General features: G+C 32.1%; 5 protein-coding genes and 1 non-coding gene across 8 annotated transcripts; 3 read left to right on the top strand and 3 right to left on the bottom strand.

The window, feature by feature from the left end:
* The first annotated feature begins 167 nt into the window (after positions 1 to 167).
* Positions 168 to 2309, top strand: Ttc19 (tetratricopeptide repeat domain 19). 3 transcript variants are annotated; one of them, XM_074257287.1, is made up of 7 exons: positions 168 to 291; positions 481 to 582; positions 653 to 804; positions 882 to 1166; positions 1268 to 1530; positions 1619 to 1926; positions 2040 to 2309. In XM_074257287.1, the coding sequence occupies exons 4-7, from the start codon at positions 930 to 932 to the stop codon at positions 2255 to 2257; spliced, it is 1026 nt and encodes a 341-aa protein (XP_074113388.1). In that variant the 5' UTR covers positions 168 to 291; positions 481 to 582; positions 653 to 804; positions 882 to 929; the 3' UTR covers positions 2258 to 2309. The 3 variants fall into 3 exon arrangements, with proteins under 3 accessions (XP_074113388.1, XP_074113387.1, XP_074113389.1); XM_074257286.1 differs by having other exon boundaries at positions 208 to 348; XM_074257288.1 differs by having other exon boundaries at positions 208 to 348; positions 742 to 804.
* A 133-nt stretch (positions 2310 to 2442) lies between these two features.
* On the bottom strand, positions 2443 to 4306 carry Catsup (zinc transporter catecholamines up). The gene is made up of 3 exons (XM_074257283.1): positions 3005 to 4306; positions 2856 to 2931; positions 2443 to 2769 (listed from the first exon to the last, which is right to left on the bottom strand). The coding sequence occupies exons 1-3, from the start codon at positions 4004 to 4006 to the stop codon at positions 2594 to 2596; spliced, it is 1254 nt and encodes a 417-aa protein (XP_074113384.1). The 5' UTR covers positions 4007 to 4306; the 3' UTR covers positions 2443 to 2593.
* A 175-nt stretch (positions 4307 to 4481) lies between these two features.
* On the top strand, positions 4482 to 16571 carry Neb (kinesin family member nebbish). The gene is made up of 13 exons (XM_074256837.1): positions 4482 to 4512; positions 4627 to 4655; positions 4730 to 4857; positions 4999 to 5502; positions 5591 to 6374; positions 6458 to 6586; positions 11825 to 11989; positions 12950 to 13137; positions 13269 to 13532; positions 13816 to 13888; positions 13950 to 14119; positions 14203 to 14656; positions 15408 to 16571. Exons 1-13 carry the CDS (start codon positions 4482 to 4484, stop codon positions 16131 to 16133), a joined length of 3645 nt encoding a protein of 1214 aa, XP_074112938.1. The 3' UTR covers positions 16134 to 16571.
* LOC141536636 (uncharacterized) lies at positions 7896 to 11425 on the bottom strand. Its single transcript, XM_074257292.1, has 2 exons — positions 10453 to 11425; positions 7896 to 9255 (listed from the first exon to the last, which is right to left on the bottom strand). The coding sequence occupies exons 1-2, from the start codon at positions 10553 to 10555 to the stop codon at positions 8963 to 8965; spliced, it is 396 nt and encodes a 131-aa protein (XP_074113393.1). The 5' UTR covers positions 10556 to 11425; the 3' UTR covers positions 7896 to 8962.
* Positions 15268 to 15339, top strand: Trnap-agg (transfer RNA proline (anticodon AGG)). The gene has a single exon. It is a non-coding gene; the product is annotated as a tRNA-Pro (tRNA).
* A 142-nt stretch (positions 16572 to 16713) lies between the features above and the next one.
* Pyroxd1 (pyridine nucleotide-disulfide oxidoreductase domain 1) lies at positions 16714 to 18274 on the bottom strand. The gene has a single exon (XM_074257280.1). The coding sequence runs from the start codon at positions 18272 to 18274 to the stop codon at positions 16862 to 16864; it is 1413 nt and encodes a 470-aa protein (XP_074113381.1). The 3' UTR covers positions 16714 to 16861.
* Between the last annotated feature and the right edge of the window lie 30 nt (positions 18275 to 18304).

The raw sequence follows: 18304 nt of genomic DNA on the forward strand, positions 1-18304 counted from the left end.
AATATTTTTTATTTTTTATTTTTAAGTTTATTTATTTAAATAATAAATTATTTTTTATAAATAAAGTATACTATGACTAGTTGGGTGTTATATCACAACATACCTGATAAATATGAAACTGACAGTGTCTTGTGATCGCGACATCAAAACGCGAGTTTAGGTGCGGGCTGGTGAACAGAATGAAACACTGACTACTGTATGTACAACTCTGAACTACACGGCGACGGAGACGGATAGCGGATGGTGGAGAAACAGGTAGAGGTCAAGGGGACCCTCCCAGTAGCCAGTCAGGTACGAGTATTGCCGTGGATAAGCACGAATGAACTGACATCGATCGTCTAAGTTGTGGTAGGATATTACACAAGTTAACTCTTGTGTACATAAGCTCTGTTATTATATTATATTATATTATACTCACACATACTCATATACATTATATATGTACACGGCTGATAAATATAAATATCTTCTATGCTATAGGATTGCATCAACTGATGAATTGTTACCGAGTTTATGAGAATTGTAGCCGACAGTAACTGAAAACATGCACGCTTATGTTTTTTAAATTTCTTTGAACACCTGGTTTGTATTTATTTTATTTTTATTATAATAATAACTATTATTATTATTATTACTGTGTGTCACGTAACAGACCTTACATGTGGGAGTGTATTTAAATGTGTTTACAAACATCACTATACCATGGCTCTGATAGTAAAAGTATTTTATTACATTCTTTAGCCTAAAACTTAATATGGGTTATGGACTATTTATATAACAACAGAAGCTTTTTTTATCATTCAGGTATTTATCAAATTAAATATACTTTATCTAATTTAATTGTTCTATAAAATTTATCTGAATTGATATTAATGTTTCAGTTTTATACACCAAAATATTTAAGATAAATTACTGGAGATAAAAGAAAAATGTCTAGATTTTGGAGAGCTACGAATTTTATCAAACGAATTTCTTTTAACAAAATTAAACCAGTGACTGGGTTTAAAAGTATTATTAAAAATACACCAAACAATAATGAGGAAAGACGTAAATGGAATTATGTTATGATGGGAGTAAGTATTTTTGGATTTAACTTCACCAAGGATAAGGAAGAAGTAGAACCGGAACTTATAATGACGATAAAACGATCAATATTTCTAATTCAGGTTAGTAAGTTCCTATAACAACGTCACGTAAGCTTATTGATTATTTAATGTATTATTATATTATAAGTATGGATATATTACTGGTGGTTGAATGGTTTCAGAAAGGGGATTATAAAAAAGCAGAACAGATGTTGCACGTGGCACTGCGTCAAGCCCAGACTCTTGGTCACTTCGAAGGTATTACTTACGTGTACGACGTGATGGCTAATTTAGCTTTCGAAGTTGGAGAAATTCAGAAAGCTAAAGACCTTTTTAAGACTGTTATGCAGAGACTGCTGTCTACTGGCACTGACCAAAATGATACTAAGATTATTCACATAAGCTTGAAGGTTGCTAAACTCTTTGAGCAATCTGGGGATATTAAGTATATTTAACTCTTTTAATATTTGATTGATTGCTCAATTAACTGATTTACTGATTAAATAGAATAAATTAAAATATTAATTAAATAGAACAGCTGAAGAGGGATATAAGTTTTGTATTGAGAATATTGAAGAGCACGCTATAAAAAATCCAACTGACGAAGATATCTTGGTGCTCTGGGCAATGAGTCGTGATTGGTATGCACGTATGCTTTTGTCTGAATCACGTCTCAGCGAAGCGTTGGAAAATTATCAGAAAGCTTATCAATTGTGTGTTAAAGTTTATGGAAATAGTCACGAGCAGACTGTGGTTCTGCTGAACGATCTAGGAACTGTTTATTGCCTTTTGGGACAGCATGATCGTGCTCTTAGCTATTTGAATGATGCTATTGAAAGAGGTTGTTATCTTATCTTTAAAATTATCATCAAATATTAATCTGGATGATTTTAATTCCCCTTATTTTCATTTTTCATTTAATTATTGATTGTAATCTTAATTTTTTTATTTCAGGAATTAAGTTGGAAGATTGTCAAGAGCTAAGCTCGGTTTATGTTAATTTAGGGAATGTTTATCTTAAAAAATCTCTGTACAACCAGGCTAAGATGGCATGCTTTGAAGGACTAAAACGTGCTAAAAAGAATGACGATGAGGCGTGTCAAGAACAAGCTAATTCATGTCTTGACGAAGTGAAAAAATATTTAAATGTAAATAAACAGAATAATTTATGAAGTTTATAGACAAAATAATTTATAAACTATATTGTACAGACTGTAACAAAAATCGACAATGGTTAATTAATTATTTGTCATTTATCAGAGAATAATATTTTTTTAAGTGATTCTCTTGATTATTAAGGTATTTATAAAAAATACTGACTCATGTGAGCAGTCTTTTAAATTCGTAAATATGTACGTTATTTTTTTTTTTTTTTTTCTGAGCAGTAAGTGTCTTTAAAAATTATTTATACCTTAAAACATAAATTAAATAATTAATTTTTCAAGGATTTGGAATGTTTACATTATTTTTTTTTTTTAGGCTGAAATATTAATCGCGTAATGCGTCATTTATTCATATGCAGCAATTAATACCATCATATAAACACCCAACAAAAGAGCAATTATCTCCTTGACTGATTGCCAGAATTTTGTGTCAATTAATAATTCAGGTATTACTGACACCGTTGCGATATAAATAAATCCACCAGCAGTAAATGGTAGAATCCACGCTGTTGCTACATCTCCTGCAAGATAAATATTTTTTAATATTCATTTTTATAACAATTAATTATACGGTGAACAATTTCATTATCATTATCAAGGTATTTACCCATTCCTTCAGCTAACAAGGATACATAAGTACCGCATAAAGCACCCAAGGCTGTGATTAATTGAAGCATCATCGCCTGAAAATTAAATCAAACAATAATTAATGTTGGTAATAATTTTTATTTAAATTATTAAATTACCAATACTTACCTTCTTTTTACTACAACCACTCTGTACAAGAATAGCAAAGTCACCAATTTCATGTGGTACTTCGTGTAATAAAATCGTAAAGGTCGTGATGTGTCCAATATTTTTTCCAGCAAGATAACTGGCACCAATTGCCAATCCGTCAGTAAAATTGTGCAAGAAATCAGCAGCTAAATTTAAATAGCCAGCTATTTTAATGTCTCCATCATCTGATTCAGCTTCAACTTGTTTTTCATCAGCGTCATCGTTCTTCTTTTTGTCCTTGGACTTGGTTTCAACTTCGTGGGAATGAGAATGTGAATGCGAATGACCACCTTTTATTAACCTTATGCTTTTTTCCACAACTAAAAACACTATTATTCCCAATAGGACACTGAGACCAACAGCCATGCCGTTACCATGATCATGGCTGTGTCCATGTGCGTGATCATGTCCATGATCATGAGAATGTTCATGCCCATGACCGTGATCGTGATCTGACTCTGAATCTGAATGCGAATGAGGAGTCAGAGCGTGAGGAATTAAATGTAAAAATGCATCACCCAAAAGACCACCAGATGCAAAGCTCAGCAGTATTTTCAGCAATGATTCTTTTTCTTTAGAATTATCTAGAGGAACGAAGAAGAGCACGACAAAAGGAGCTGCTGATATCAGTAAAGTTGCTCCGATAGCATTGAGCATGACACTCTCGCGTGGTTCTGCAGTCGTCGGTTTAGCTTCTGGATGCTTGTGACCATGATCATCATGATGGTGCTCATGGTGATAATCATGTACCGGTGGAGGCTTGAAATTACTATTAGCTGCTTGAGAGTATTTAAAGCTCGCTGGCTCATGATGATCATGATCGTGGTGATGATGGTGATGATCATGACCGTCATGTCCTTGGCACATTAGAGGGAAGTCCATCAAAATAATAAAAACAAATAAACCTAAGGCAACTTTTGCCCAAAAAGAACTTCTACTCCACCACCAAGCATCTTGATCACACTTTGGTATTGTTTTCATTGTAACTGCTGTCAAGATTTAAATTTTTAATCAACAAACAATTTACTTGTCATCTATTTGAAAAAAAAAAAATTTTATATTGTTGTTTATATTTTTTTTCTATAGTACACTACATTACATTTAATCCGTATTGAAGCATTACGCACCCACAGATAGTTTCTTATCCACGAATATTAAGTATAACGTGGACAATGATCACCGACCAATGAAATTTAATTTCCGACACTAGAAATAATTTTATTTATTTTTATGCGTCTAAAAAATTCTTAACCAATAATAACTACTTATGTTTTCAGCTTGTAGTCGTTTTTTAATGTAAAGTATAGTATAAAGAATACGCTTGTGCTGCCACCACAGCGTATTAGATGTATTAATTCAACCAATCGACAGCGTCCATTTCGTATAAACAAAACATTTGTATTTTTTACAAGTTAACGAGTTTTTATCCAGTAAACTGTTTGTAATATGGTGTATAATGTCCAGTTATTCCCGCCAACTACACAGAAGTACACATTTGCACGCTAATTACTAATTTTTATTAATAAAATTGATAATGTAATATTCCGGCAAGAATTTGACGTTTTAATAATTAATTGAGACCGTAAATCTTGCTTCGGAAGCCGTTGAAAGTACACCGCCTCAGATTAAGGTTAAACATTGGACTTAAGGCGTTTTTTATTATTATATTTTGCATGGTTTTAATTGCATTTTTATTGATCCAAGTGCTTATTGTTTAAACAATACATATTTATAATGTCGCAACAAAGAAATTACGGATCTTGCAATGCTATTTTTTCGACTTATCCTATTAATTTCAACAAAGAAAATAATCCACCTTCAAAAATGCTACCGTAAGTTTGCTGTCAACTAATCAACAGTACATATTTAAAAACTTTTGTGGATTTTACTTGAAACTTGCTATTAACTGTGAATTTAACTATCCGAATAATAAAAATAATTTTAAAATAACTAACTAAATATTTTATTTTTAGTGATAAAAGTAAACAGGACCTGGATAAAATAGCAATGGACAAGTCAAAGCTCAACAAAAAGAAATCTACGTCAGTTGAAACGGTGACACCTAAAAAGACAGACTTGGCGTCACAAGGCAGGATGAACAGCAGCCCAGCATTTAACAGCACAAGCAAATCTAAATCAACGACGACTCTCAGACAAGACAAGCTTAAAAAAGCGGCTTCTGATGATAAACTGAAGACATCTAAGTCCCGAGGGTATCATATGACGACTGAAAAGTCACCGGTGACACATTTCTGTTCGGCAAAACCTCCAAGGACTGATGGCACGCCCTTCAGGACTCCCAGCAAAAAGTTTTTCAGTGATCATTCTTTGCATCAATCTACGCCAGATTGTTTTGGTGTCGTGCAATTTGAGACACCAAGAGGTAAGAGTGACGTTGCTACTGATGAACCGACGCTCTATGAAGGAGAAACTAGTAATTTAACTGTCGGCATTAGAGTTAGGCCCATGAATTCAAAGTAAGTTTCAATAATTATATTTTTATTCTGAAATAAATAAATTCTTGTCAATTAATTTTAAAATTTAATTATTAATTATTTTTTGCAGAGAATTGAGTGACCCAAAAGTAATGTCAATCGTCAAAGTACAAGGAACGAACATCACAGTTGACTGCGATGCATCACAGCATACATTTTCATACGACCATTGTTTTGTTTCATACGCAAACACCGCCCGAGCGAATCACGCCAGCCAGGCGACTGTTTTCAACAGCATGGTGTCACCATTGGTACAGAACGCCTTTGAAGGATACAACGTCTGTCTTTTTGCCTACGGACAGACGGGGTCGGGAAAGAGCTTCAGCATGATGGGCGAGTCAACTCTTTCGAACAACTTAGCGCCGTCAGAAGATGCTGGAATAATTCCCAGATTCTGCTACGACTTATTCTCACTGGCTGCTCGTAACAGTCACTACACAATTAGCGTGGAGATCAGTTACTTTGAAATTTACAACGAGAAGATTCACGATCTGCTAGCAAACAATTCTAGTGGTAATGGAAGTAAACGAGCGCCTTTAAAAGTTCGCGAGCACCCGGTATTTGGACCCTACGTCGTTGACTTGAGTCAGCACAGTGTCCAGAGCTACGAAGACCTCCAGATGTGGCTAAAAGTTGGAAATTCTCAGCGAGCTACTGCCGCTACGGGAATGAACGAGAAGAGCTCGAGGTCACACAGCATTTTTAGTATTATTTTGACCCAAGGGCCGAAGAAGTCTGAATCTTCTAATGTGTCCAGCTCTGCTGAATCTAGTCGACGTAGTAAAATAAATCTTGTTGATCTTGCTGGGAGTGAACGATTGAGTCAAACTTGCGCAAGTGGTGATAGGTTGCGGGTAATTTTTTTTTTTATTTATTTTTATTTTAAAAAATTAATTTAATTGTTAATAACATTTTTTATTTTTTCTTTGAATTTTAGGAGGGAGTTTCAATAAATAAATCACTGCTGATATTAGGAAAAGTAATTGCATCACTGGCTGAAAGTACTAGCAACAGAAAACGAGGGTTCGTTCCGTATCGGGAGTCGGTATTAACATGGTTATTGAAGGTAAGTTTATATTTTTATTTATTTTTTTATAAATAATTTAATTGTTACAGCTAATAACATTTGATTAATTAAAAAAAGTATAATACTCAGTTAAAAAAAGATTTTCACATAATACTTGATAGTTGCATTTTTAAGTTGATGATGAAATCCGTACTGCCACGTCTACTCGTCATCGATATAAAAAACTTTCTCTTTTTATTCGTTATTGTAACCAATTAATGCATCGTGTCGGTGAAGTAATTGAACATTGGCGGACGAATGTATACGCGTTTCGTTCCACATCTGCAACCGCAATTGGCTTGACATTGGCATTTTTTTTCTAACTCTTTACATCGACACCTGGACCTCTCGGTTTTATTTTTCTGTTGGTCTGAAAAAAGGAACAAACCAAAAAAATATGACACAACGGATAAAAATAGCCAATGCAATTGACCTTCTTATATATCTTGATGATAAAAATTTATAAATTTTATAATTTAACTTACCTTGAACCTTTTTTTTGTCATTTTTGTTACGTTTGAACATATCCCAGCCCATTGTTGGTTTTTAAAATCGATAATTAATAATTGTTTAAAAAAGTAAAATTTTCCGCTTGTTCTAGAATTTTCTATATTATCAACAGCACTCTGTAGTCGATAAAATATGTTGTTCTCTGATAAAATAACAGAAACCACTGGCCGCTCAGTCGTCAATTATGGCTTTATACAATTTCCACACGGCACTTAGCTTTGCACACGGCACCAATAACCGCATAAATTATAATTCTATTTTACATTCACTCAAATGATATATTTCCGCTATTAAATTTAAATGTTTCATTTTTCTCCGATTAATTTAAAAAAAATACCGGAAAGGATTTCACCTTTTTAATTTGAATTTAAAAAATTGATTCAATTAAAAAATTATTTTTTTTTTTTCAAGCTATCAGTAGTCAGATTCGTGCCGTGTGCACAATGACGCATTTAAAATAAATGGCGGCAAGAGGAGCGCCCACGTCACAGTTTTTAAATCCGGTATTAAATTGGGGGCATAAAAAAAATTAATTACTAAAGATTATTTTATTTTATGAATTTTTATTGCTTATAAGTCTATATATTTGTACAACTGTACATTTTATTTTATCATTAATAACTATAAACATATTTAATACTTATTTTTAAATTATTAGTTAACATTTTTTTCTTTAATCGATCAATCAAACTATTGAATATTTGATGGATTGATAACAGATTACTTGACAATCATGTGGCTAAAGTAAATAGAGTTTTAAAGTCTAACAGCTGTCAGTCTTTGTTCTTTTTGTTTAAAAAAAAAAAAAAAAAAATTTTAAAAAAAAGAGAAATAAGATGAATAAACTTCTGGTAAACAGTACAGGAGATTTACGAAATTTTAGTAGTCTCCGATAATCACCTCACACTTGCCATTAATCATAATTTTTACATAAATATACACTTGAATGTATTTAACATTTTTCGACCGAATTACATGCAATTGTCTGTAGTTGTAATTATTCTGTCTGAATTCAACAATTATATTTAACCATTAGCATTATAAATAACAATTCTAAAAATTAATTACTTTGATTATAAAATATTTGAGTTTTTTTTTATCTTAACTTTACAATTTTTAACAACTTTATAATCGCAATAAAACTTCTTGATAGTAAACAAGGTTCTTAAATCCATTTTTATCTTTTGCAGAGGAAAATAGTCTACAAAATAATCATATATAAAAAAATATTTATAAAATGCTGTGTGCAAATACCGTTAATTTAATAAACAATAATATTTATCGGCTTAATTATTTCTAGACATCATTACAAACATATCGGTATACTTGTACAGTTTTATTTATAATAACTCACGTGATATATAATTATCGTAACTATCTTCAATTGAACCTTGTCTTATTTACTCTTTATTCATTTAAACTCAAAATATTTGTGGTTAAATAAATTAAATATTTATTTAATAGACTGTTTACTTGCTAAATTATCATCCGAGACAACCTAGTGACTAAAATTATTCCACTTACACCCAACATAATTTATTTTTCATAATGTAATAATATAAATATAACCAAAAACAAATATTCACAGCATAAAAATTAAAGTATTAACTAAGTGGAAAAATTTCACCCGAAAAATAAAACCCAAGTACTATCAAGCTTAGTTTCTTTACAAAATTCCATATTCCGCTCTATAAATTAGAATTTATCATTCATTTAATTATTAACACCCCATTAACAACTCTGTCCTTCATCTCATATTTATAATTGAAAATATTCAAGTCCTATAAAAATAATCTTAGACATAAATCTCTTTAAAAAAAAAATCTTACATCTAAAATAATGCTTATTTATATTAATAATAATAATTTATAACTTAGTGGCAGTTTTTTCATTATTTTTAACGCTTGGCTTGCAAGTTTTAGTTTCAGATGACTGGTTTTTATTGTCCCTGACATTATCAACTTCTTCATCTTCCTCCTCCACCTCTTCGTGTATCTCGTTACAAGAAATAGATCTACCTTTGCCCTTTATATAGGCCCCAAGTGATCTTCTCTTGCTCTCTTTACACAAATGGCAGTGTTCCTTTTTAGAGTTTGCGCGTAATTGCTGTTGTAGATGTTCTTGTTGTTGTCTAGTCGTCGTGTTAGACGGTGATTTACCTTCAATAAAAACAAAAACAAAGTAAATATAAATAAACACACCTCAGCATTAATTAATTAAATTTTCATAATAAAAACCGGTTGGGTTTCTTTCCATGTTTTCTGCATTTAATAGACTTTAATTTACATGCAATCGATCTTTAATAGCAATTAAATGTTAATACCCTGTAATAATAACTTTATCAAGGTATTAATATATTTAATATTTAATATTTAATATTTAATAGATAACAAAAATTAATCTTATCTATTTAAATAAATTAATTCTTAATTGGGATTACTTTATCCCTATTATTTTTTTATTTATTTATTATTTTAATATCTATTTTTTAAAATAATCTATGCTAAAGTCATTAATCTTGACTGTGTTAAAATTGACATGATAAGAAACTTGTAATTTTATTTTTCATACAACTTTGTATAGCTCGTTGTTATCTTATGGCAATATGAATGCATAAAAAAATAAACAAACATGTGAATGATAATATTTTAAAACAAGTAATAGTAATAAATTTTAGTAAACTCGCAAGACTATTTGGCGTCCTTGAAAAAATAAAATGCATGCTTCGATATAACAGAACAGTCTGATCACAAGGTGAGGACAAACTAGAGTGTATCAACACCAATAAGACGGGTTGCGTCGCAATCTAAGCTTGGCCTACTTTTTATACCTCTAGAGTGTCCTATCAGTGAATTATCGAAAAAAACACTCCAATAAATAATAAATAAAATTAGATCAAAAATTATCAGCGAGCGATTTAGTCATCGAATTTATTAAATTTTAAATTACATAAAGTTTAAATCATTTATAAATCGTAAACAAATATTTAGATAAAAAAAAAAAAACCCTGAACTAGCAACTTTCACTCTGTTTACGTATGTCTAGCGTCATCGTTTTTAATTATATTTTATTAAATAACTTAAGTATTATTGTGTTAATAATAACTTAAATTTTACTCCATAAAAATAAAGGCCGAGTTTAGAATTCGCAATTTTATATCGCGGTTTATTATTATCAAACTATTAAAAACTCTCGTGATAGAGTTAAAAATATCTGGTCTAAAGATATCTACCGGCACGCGATACTTATTGTTTTCAACGGTTACCAAATGATCTTCAACCTTAATAAATAATTGATGATATGATAATATTACAGAATAACGGAATAAATAATAAAAAAAATAATTATAAACATACCATATTGAAAATAATTTTTATTCCACGGTTGCTCATAGTCTCTTAAAGCCGGAGCCCTGAATGATCCATAGGTCATAATTTCTGGCATGTAAACAAGATCCATTTTTTCTCTCTGCTCCTTTATACTCAATCCTCGATATTTAATATTTAACTAAATATTTCTTCACACTAGTTACTCATAAATTATTATCAGCTCAGCTGACAATAATTATTCTCATCCTTAATGTCTCAATAAATTGATGTTTCAATTAACTCTAGGTCATATCACACCGTAAGATCACGTTAGAGTAAATATCTCGTGGAAAAAGTAGATTTTTAAATAAGATAAAATCAATACAACTTTATTACAATTTCAATTTACTGATAAATCTTATTATTGTTTCAGGTATGATCGAGTTATGAAACACGGTGTTAATGATGAAATTAAGACTTGATATTTATTGAACGTATTTAACAGACTGGAGTTAAATGTCAACGTATTTTATTATAAATTTTACGTGAATAGAACGTAATGCATCGGTGTTTTGCTTTCAACTACGGCGTGGTTGACGCGCATGAATGTTTACTTGTGATCCCTCGTTGGTTAGTCCCCACTAGTGGTCACGTACACACTCTACCCCTCAGACTGATGCTCGTACAGATTCTCTGTTGTGTATATGGTAGAGATGCTTATTTCAGCCTACATGCTACTAATACTAATCTGTCGTCATTCCCTTTACCTCCTCCACGTAATAGTAATGTGTATACATGAGTCTGCAACCCACACATATTTTAAACCAGCGAACCTGTTACTGTACAGCCGAGCTTACAATATCCGGTTTAGCCCTGGTATACGTGACCGTATCAACATACAGTCTGTACAAGATATTTTTCTTACAAACAAGACCCTCAATTTTCCAAATACGATTTTATTTATTTATATCTTACTCCCGATCTATTTCCTTACAGATTAAATTTACTACGCAGCTTTCATATGATCTGTTTACTTCTATCAAACCGCATGTTCATTTTATATACGTAGATTTTTTTTTAATTATCTGATTAGTCAAGGTAAAATTGATAAATAGAGTCATCGTTTCTTTACTTGTAAGATAGCACATTTTTAGCGAGTTGAAATATTTTTTTTTATGCTATGGAATTTGTTTTTCACTTATATCAGGCTTAATACTGAACATACATTTTGATAATAAATTATTTTTAATTGTCATAAATTATCACAACAGTTTTTAACATTTTAAAGTATTACTCGCAACTATCAAGTGATAAAAGTATTATTAATAAAATATGATTTTATCAATTGGATTTATCAAAATTTAATCAATTAAATAGAAGGCTGTTGCTAGATAAAAAAAATGTATATTTTAATTTACAGGAAAGCCTTGGAGGTAATTCAAAAACTGCGATGCTGGCCACCGTATCACCCAGCAGCACGCATTTGGAAGAAACGCTGGCGACCCTTCGTTATGCGTGCCAAGCTAGGTCTATTGTGAACCGCGTTCGGATCAATGAAGATCCTCATGATAAACTGATAAGGCAAGTTGAGACAAAGAAAATCCATTTATTGTATGACAAATGAAAATATACAATTATCTTAGTCATATAAAAGTTTGCATGCTTAAGAATTAAAAGCTGTTTTTTGTTATCTTTTGGGATGTACGGGTAGCTAGTGAGGAAATAGAAATATTTTCAGTTTAATAACATTTATTTAAATAAATCTAACTAGAATTACACGCGTGTACTTAAGACGAGGTGAAGCTAATGGGTTTTCGGGACTGACTCCTTTTCTCCAAGTGTCCATCTAGGCCTCTTACCTCTCAAGAGGTAGGGGGTACTCGATGGAAGTATAGAGGAAGTATATTAAGGGTAGGAGTACTTACTTGTACGAAAGTATGGGTTTAGGTACAAGTAGGTATAAGTATAGATATATATTCTGAAGGTATGGAAAATTACAGAAGTAGAAGTATAGTTGAAGAAGATCGGTAGAAGTATATGTAAAAGCAATCAGTGGACTCAAGGACCCGGTCGCTGGCCATGCGACACAAGTTTCTAATCCTTTAATTGCTTTTTAGAAAACAAAAGGTTATTGGGATTTTTATGGGAAGGTTTGGGAAAAACCCTTAAACTTCTTACAAACAAACTTATACATATTTTTAATCCTAATACAATACTTTCATTAGGGTCTCGCCAGCTGTGAATGTGAATTTTATTACTTGCAATGCAATTACAATAAAATAAAATTTCCCAAAATGTCTTTGTAGCGGACGAGACTCTATCAGTTGCTTAGCATCACCAAGTAAATTATAATCCGGTATAATTTATGGTGATGCGATACAACTCACGCTTTTCCAACTCAATAGCGTTGTAGAAAAACGTCAACTTAAATAATAATTATTAATAATTAAATAATTATAAATAATAACAATTAAATTACTCAGGAGTGGGTGGAAGATATGCCCCCACAATCCTATTTAATGATTTTTTTTTTATTTTCAGAGAGCTTAAAGCTGAAGTATTGAGACTGCGTGGCGTTAGAGAAAATTATGAGCGGCAATTAGGCCCGAGGAAATTATTAGATAGTGGGGATTCAGGCAATGACAATTTAGAGATACAGAAAAAACAGCTGGAGATTGAACAACTGAGAGACCAATTGAAGCGCACTGAAGAACAGCTTGCTACAAATCAGAAGTGAGTTTTTTTTATTGAATTTCTGTTTATTTTATTAAAAATGGACAGGGGTTCTCTTCTCACGGAGTTTGTTATGGAGGTAGAGAGAAAAACAATTGTAGAAACTTAATTGTCCGCGGAATTACTTTTAGGTCATGGAAAGAAAAATTACAGGAAGCTGAAGAGCGTAAAAAATCTGAGATTAATTATCTGCGACACTGTGGGATAGCTATTGAATTAGACTACAAGGAAATAAAGTCAACTCCTTGTTTGGTCAATCTTGCAGCAGATCCTATGCTCTCTGGTACGCTACTGTATCTTATTCCTCACGGAAAAGTGCGTATAGGGCGGCAAAGCAAGCAGGTTGATCCAATTGACATTGTCCTGGATGGACCATTAGTTGCTCCATTTCACTGGTTAGTCATGATGAGAGACGAGAAGAAAGACATATTTTAAATGCACACTTATCTTATTTACATTTATGAATACAATTATAATTATCGTTTTCATTTTCATTTTTATTTATTCACTGGTATATTTTTTTAATAGCATGGTGACTAATTCTACATTTATATTTTTTTTCACGACTGCATTATTGCGTGAATCATCTCTAATTGCATTGACAACTCAATAATTATTTTAATTATTATTATTTTTAATCATTACTATAATTTGTATTAACTAAAATATTATGTTTAGCACGATTGAAAATAACAAAGGAGTATTGAGCTTGATGCCTGAAGTGAATGGTGACACTTACGTTAATGGACAGGTAATTTAAATAATGTAATTATCTTGTGAATGGATTGTAACTGTTGTTTGTTTATTTTTAGATGGTATGCGATAAACTTTATTTGAAGCATGGAGATCGTTTAGTCATCGGCGGTAATCATTATTTTAAAGTATGCAATTCAAATGACGATAATTCCAATATACAAAGTAATAATCAACCTATTGATTATGAATTTGCGCATCAAGAAATACTCGCTATTCAAGAGGAAAAGTAAATTTTTTTTTTTTCTTATAAAAACAATACAAGTCATTATTATTGTGGTTAATCAATTAATTATTTAACTATATTTTTAGACTGCGAGCTGAATTGGAAGAATCGAAGCGTAAAGCGATAAAAGAACTTGAGAACGCAAAAAGAGAAGTTGAAACGCAGTTGGGATCGCAGAAAACTACTTACGAGCGTGAGATAAAAATGCTTGGGACAACTCTGGAGCAACAGAAACTCGCTTTGGAAGAAGTTAGTAAGAAGAAACGACAATTGGAGGTTGAGAAAGAGATGCTTACGTACCAAATAGAGGAAAATAAAAGACGTGAAACGGAAGACTCCAAAATAAATGTCGAGCCTTATGAATCGAATTTTCTCCAAGAACTGAAAAAAATTTTAAATGAAGCGACCGCTGACGCTGAAGTTGCTCTTACAATTGCGGCTAGCAATGAAATCATTGCAGAAGGCGGTATTACATTACACGAAATGCAACTTTTGGTTAGAGAAGCTACTCAGCGTTGTCGAGATATTGGAATTAATTATGTACGTATTAAATTTATTTATTTAAAAAAAATTTTTTTTTTTTTTTGGTTAAGTCGGAAATTGTTTTCCAAGTCCGCGAACCAAAAAAAATTGGAAAACATTTAATCTAAAATTTCCTCAGTGAGTCTGTTGTACCTATCAACCATGAAATGTTAGTAATATAATATGTTTTTCTGTTTTCAAGCAAATTGAAAAAATCGTTAACATCCAACGTTCGAAACTTCGGGTAGCACCACAGTCTCAATAGACCATTCCTACCGGGATTTTAATCAAGCCGTTCTCCAAAGTAAATTGAAATTATCGAATAAAAAACATTTTATTTAACAAATAAATAAAAACTTGATAGGTGTCAAAGGACACTCGGATGGAACGAAGTTTCCAATAGCTTACTATAGCAAAAAGTCTCGTTACAACTTTTCGTCTTAATTTTTTCCGTCTAGCCCCCTTTCGCAACACGCGATAAGGAACTTCGTTCTGATTAGAAATATTGAATTATATTTCATAATGATCAATTCGAAGGTTTTTTCAAAAATTCGTCCAAAGACAAAGGAGTTTTTAGCCTTGATTAGTTTACGAATCTTGTAAGTCAATTGATTTTTCATACATATTCCGGCTCGTTGGTCTAGGGGCATGATTCTCGCTTAGGGTGCGAGAGGTCCCGGGTTCAAATCCCGGACGAGCCCGGTTTTTTTTTTTTTTTTTTACATAAACTATTATTTTATTTTGTTAAAATTGTATTATTTTTTTACAGGAATTTTCGCAGTCACGAGTTATTTCAGAGAAAGGTCTGCAACCAGTTATAAGAATTAGAGATCGTGATCGCATGCTAGAGACTGTATGGCAGCCGGAAAACTTTCTAGACTGGGTACGACGACTCCGCGACTTCGACAATGAAGACACCATAAAAGAATTGATTGATTGCGACGGTACTAATTGGGAAATGTTTGATGAAAGTGAAATGCCTGAAGATTCCTTAGACACGAGTCGTATATCTGTGAATCTAACGCCAGTAAAAAGACAATTGAATGAAAGTCTCCACCAGTTATCAATGAACGGCTCATTTTTGGACTCGACGATAGACAAAACAACGGACTCTGCTGTACTGAGGAGATACGAAGATATGGATGCGTGTCTGCTGCAGATAGAAGTTGCTGCTAAGACCCTCGGAAAGTTGTGTCATCAGTATGAAAGCCGTGAGACAAGTGGAGAGGTCACTAAATCGTTGGATAAAGTTCGCGCTGTCGTCTCTACATTGAGAGAAACGTTTAATTCGTTGCATAAGACCAGCGATAATAGTACAAATATTGAGAGTTCTAACAATACTGTCATTGAGAACTCCGTTACTTCCGTAAACCAAAGTAATAATGAAAAGTTAAACAAACTCGATGATAATAGAACATCATCAGAAAGTAAAACATTCCGATGTCCTTTTTCACCAGACAATAACTCTAAGTCCGTACGATTTAATGTTAAATAATATATATTTGTTTAAACATAACTTAACATATCTTTAGATTTAATATTTAAAATATTCATAGACTAATTTCATAAGTGTTTTGATTAGCGAATTCCAGGTGCTTATCTTACACACTTGTTGAAAAATATTTAAAGACTTGCGTCCTAAATACAAGTCATTGGACCGACACTGATGACCGAAATTTTTTATTAATATTTATTTCGTTTATCTCTTAATAATTCGTGTTATTTTTATTAATTATTATTATTATAATATATTTTAAACTTGCCTTGTATTTTTTAAGAAAATGAAAAACAAAATAGATAAGAACAAAAAAAAAATAGTGATACGTCACTAATACTTACTCGTAAGTAAAGTCTCTCGAGAATGCTTACTATAAATAGTAAGACTGATTATCATTATTAATAAATAATTAGACAATTACATAAACAAGTTTTATAAAAACAATAAGTAATTTGTTAAGATAAATTTACTAAAATTTTTTATTATCAATTTTATATTAATATTATTATTAACTTTAAATATAAACATGACAATATGATTTAATGATAAGCTCAAATGCAATGAACAAAACAAAGTGTCATTTAGAATAAAGATTTTTTATATTCTATTCAATTGTGATTTTATAAATTATTTATAATTGATGATAGGTATAGTAGTACAATGATGAAGTTTTGATTCATAAATGTTGCGACGCAAATAATTATTAAATAAAACAAAAAAAAAAATTAATCAAAGTAATCTTCGATATCAATGTCTGGATTTAATAAATCCTCGCCATAAATACTCAAATCTAATTGATTAAGAATTAAATTTTCACACATTTCTTCCAGATCAGTATCACCGATCAATACCGCACCTTGAAGTCTGTTATCCTTGATTACAAGTTTAATATACTCAAGACCTTTAGTCATCCTCAGCAGAATCTCATAATCACTACCTAGTTTCTGTCCGTTGTAGAGCCCAAGAAGTACAACTTTGTAGCCAAAAAGAGTAGTTACATGAGTGAAGAGTTCAAAGCAAAAATCCTGAAGAAATCGTTCATTTTTATAACTCGACACCATTGATTTAGCAGCATACCGACCCATCTGATGAGCCTGAGTCCACAGACGCATTTGGAACCAATGTGCTGCAAGATCCCATCCAGCTGTGCTGACATCTCCAGCAGCGTAAACGTCACTAGCGGAGGTCTCCAATTTCCAGTCGACTAAAAATCCACCGTCTTGACTAAGCACAAGATTTTCCAAGCCCTTGACGTAGACATTAGGCGTGACTCCAGTCGCTGATATTATGAAATCACATCCAATTATTTTGTCATTAGTCAGCTCTACATAAACAGGCCAGTCATCAGACGTACTTGGAGCTTGGTCAGGCCGGAGAATTCTATTTACTTCAGACTCATACTCAACTTGAACCTTTATCGCGTCGGCGGCTAATCCTCTGCGAGCAAACGATTCATGCCAATTAGGACCCAAAGCAGCGCCAAGTCCACTTCTATTTTTTCCGTCGGTAATAGTGTACTTGAATCTTTTACACACATTACTTTTCTCGGCAGTTGAAGATTTATCTTTGGTCAATTTGTCGTGGAAAAATTCCGCAGCTCCTGGATCTACAAAAGTTGCTGATATATGTTTATCTTTAATTATCCAAATAACTTCAACGTTTTCTACCTCATGAACAATCTCTGTAGCAATACCACCATTGCCAACAACTATAACTCGACGTGCATTTGTTATCTTGCGTGAAAAGTTTTCCACAGACTCAGTATCACGGATACCAATAACATACGGATTGTTCTCGTTAATGATACGAGCTCTGGCTCCATTACAAAGGCATAATTTATTGTATTTTATTACTAATCCCTCTTCTGTTTCAACAGTCTTGTCATTAATATTTATTTGCGCCACAACATCATTTACTACTGCTAATAATGAATTTCTTTCAGACAGAGACGTGGACTCTTTTTCTTCGACATCAAACTTCATCATCGTCATTCCAACTGGCTCAACATTTGTTATTGTTTTAATAAGCGGACTCGCACTTATCAGTATTATTTTTTCATCGGGAGCTAAAAATGATATGCTCTCCGCGCACGATACCCCAGCGATTCCGCCACCAACAACAACAAAAGGTGCTTCCATCGTTAAATATACTTAATACTTAAACTAAAT

This window comes from Cotesia typhae, unplaced genomic scaffold, assembly GCF_013202065.1.
Source record: "Cotesia typhae breed Kobodo isofemale line unplaced genomic scaffold, CoteBio_Ctyphae scaffold_152, whole genome shotgun sequence".
Classification (NCBI taxonomy): domain Eukaryota; kingdom Metazoa; phylum Arthropoda; class Insecta; order Hymenoptera; family Braconidae; genus Cotesia; species Cotesia typhae.

Excerpts from the sequence above, each read along its gene's own strand:
- Ttc19 (XM_074257287.1), top strand. The coding sequence starts at position 930 with ATGTCTAGATTTTGGAGAGCTACGAATTTTATCAAACGAATTTCTTTT. Across the intron at positions 1,167-1,267 it reads GATCAATATTTCTAATTCAG|AAAGGGGATTATAAAAAAGC; the intron begins GTTAGTAAGTTC and ends GAATGGTTTCAG. Across the intron at positions 1,927-2,039 it reads GAATGATGCTATTGAAAGAG|GAATTAAGTTGGAAGATTGT; the intron begins GTTGTTATCTTA and ends TTTTTATTTCAG.
- Catsup (XM_074257283.1), bottom strand. The coding sequence starts at position 4,006 with ATGAAAACAATACCAAAGTGTGATCAAGATGCTTGGTGGTGGAGTAGA. Across the intron at positions 2,932-3,004 it reads GTGGTTGTAGTAAAAAGAAG|GCGATGATGCTTCAATTAAT; the intron begins GTAAGTATTGGT and ends TTTAATTTTCAG. Across the intron at positions 2,770-2,855 it reads CTTGTTAGCTGAAGGAATGG|GAGATGTAGCAACAGCGTGG; the intron begins GTAAATACCTTG and ends TTTATCTTGCAG.
- Neb (XM_074256837.1), top strand. The coding sequence starts at position 4,482 with ATGTCCAGTTATTCCCGCCAACTACACAGAA. Across the intron at positions 4,656-4,729 it reads GTACACCGCCTCAGATTAAG|TGCTTATTGTTTAAACAATA; the intron begins GTTAAACATTGG and ends TATTGATCCAAG. Across the intron at positions 13,533-13,815 it reads TTAGTTGCTCCATTTCACTG|CACGATTGAAAATAACAAAG; the intron begins GTTAGTCATGAT and ends TATTATGTTTAG.
- LOC141536636 (XM_074257292.1), bottom strand. The coding sequence starts at position 10,555 with ATGGATCTTGTTTACATGCCAGAAATTATGACCTATGGATCATTCAGG. Across the intron at positions 9,256-10,452 it reads TAAAAATTATTTTCAATATG|GTAAATCACCGTCTAACACG; the intron begins GTATGTTTATAA and ends TTTTTATTGAAG.
- Pyroxd1 (XM_074257280.1), bottom strand. The coding sequence starts at position 18,274 with ATGGAAGCACCTTTTGTTGTTGTTGGTGGCGGAATCGCTGGGGTATCG.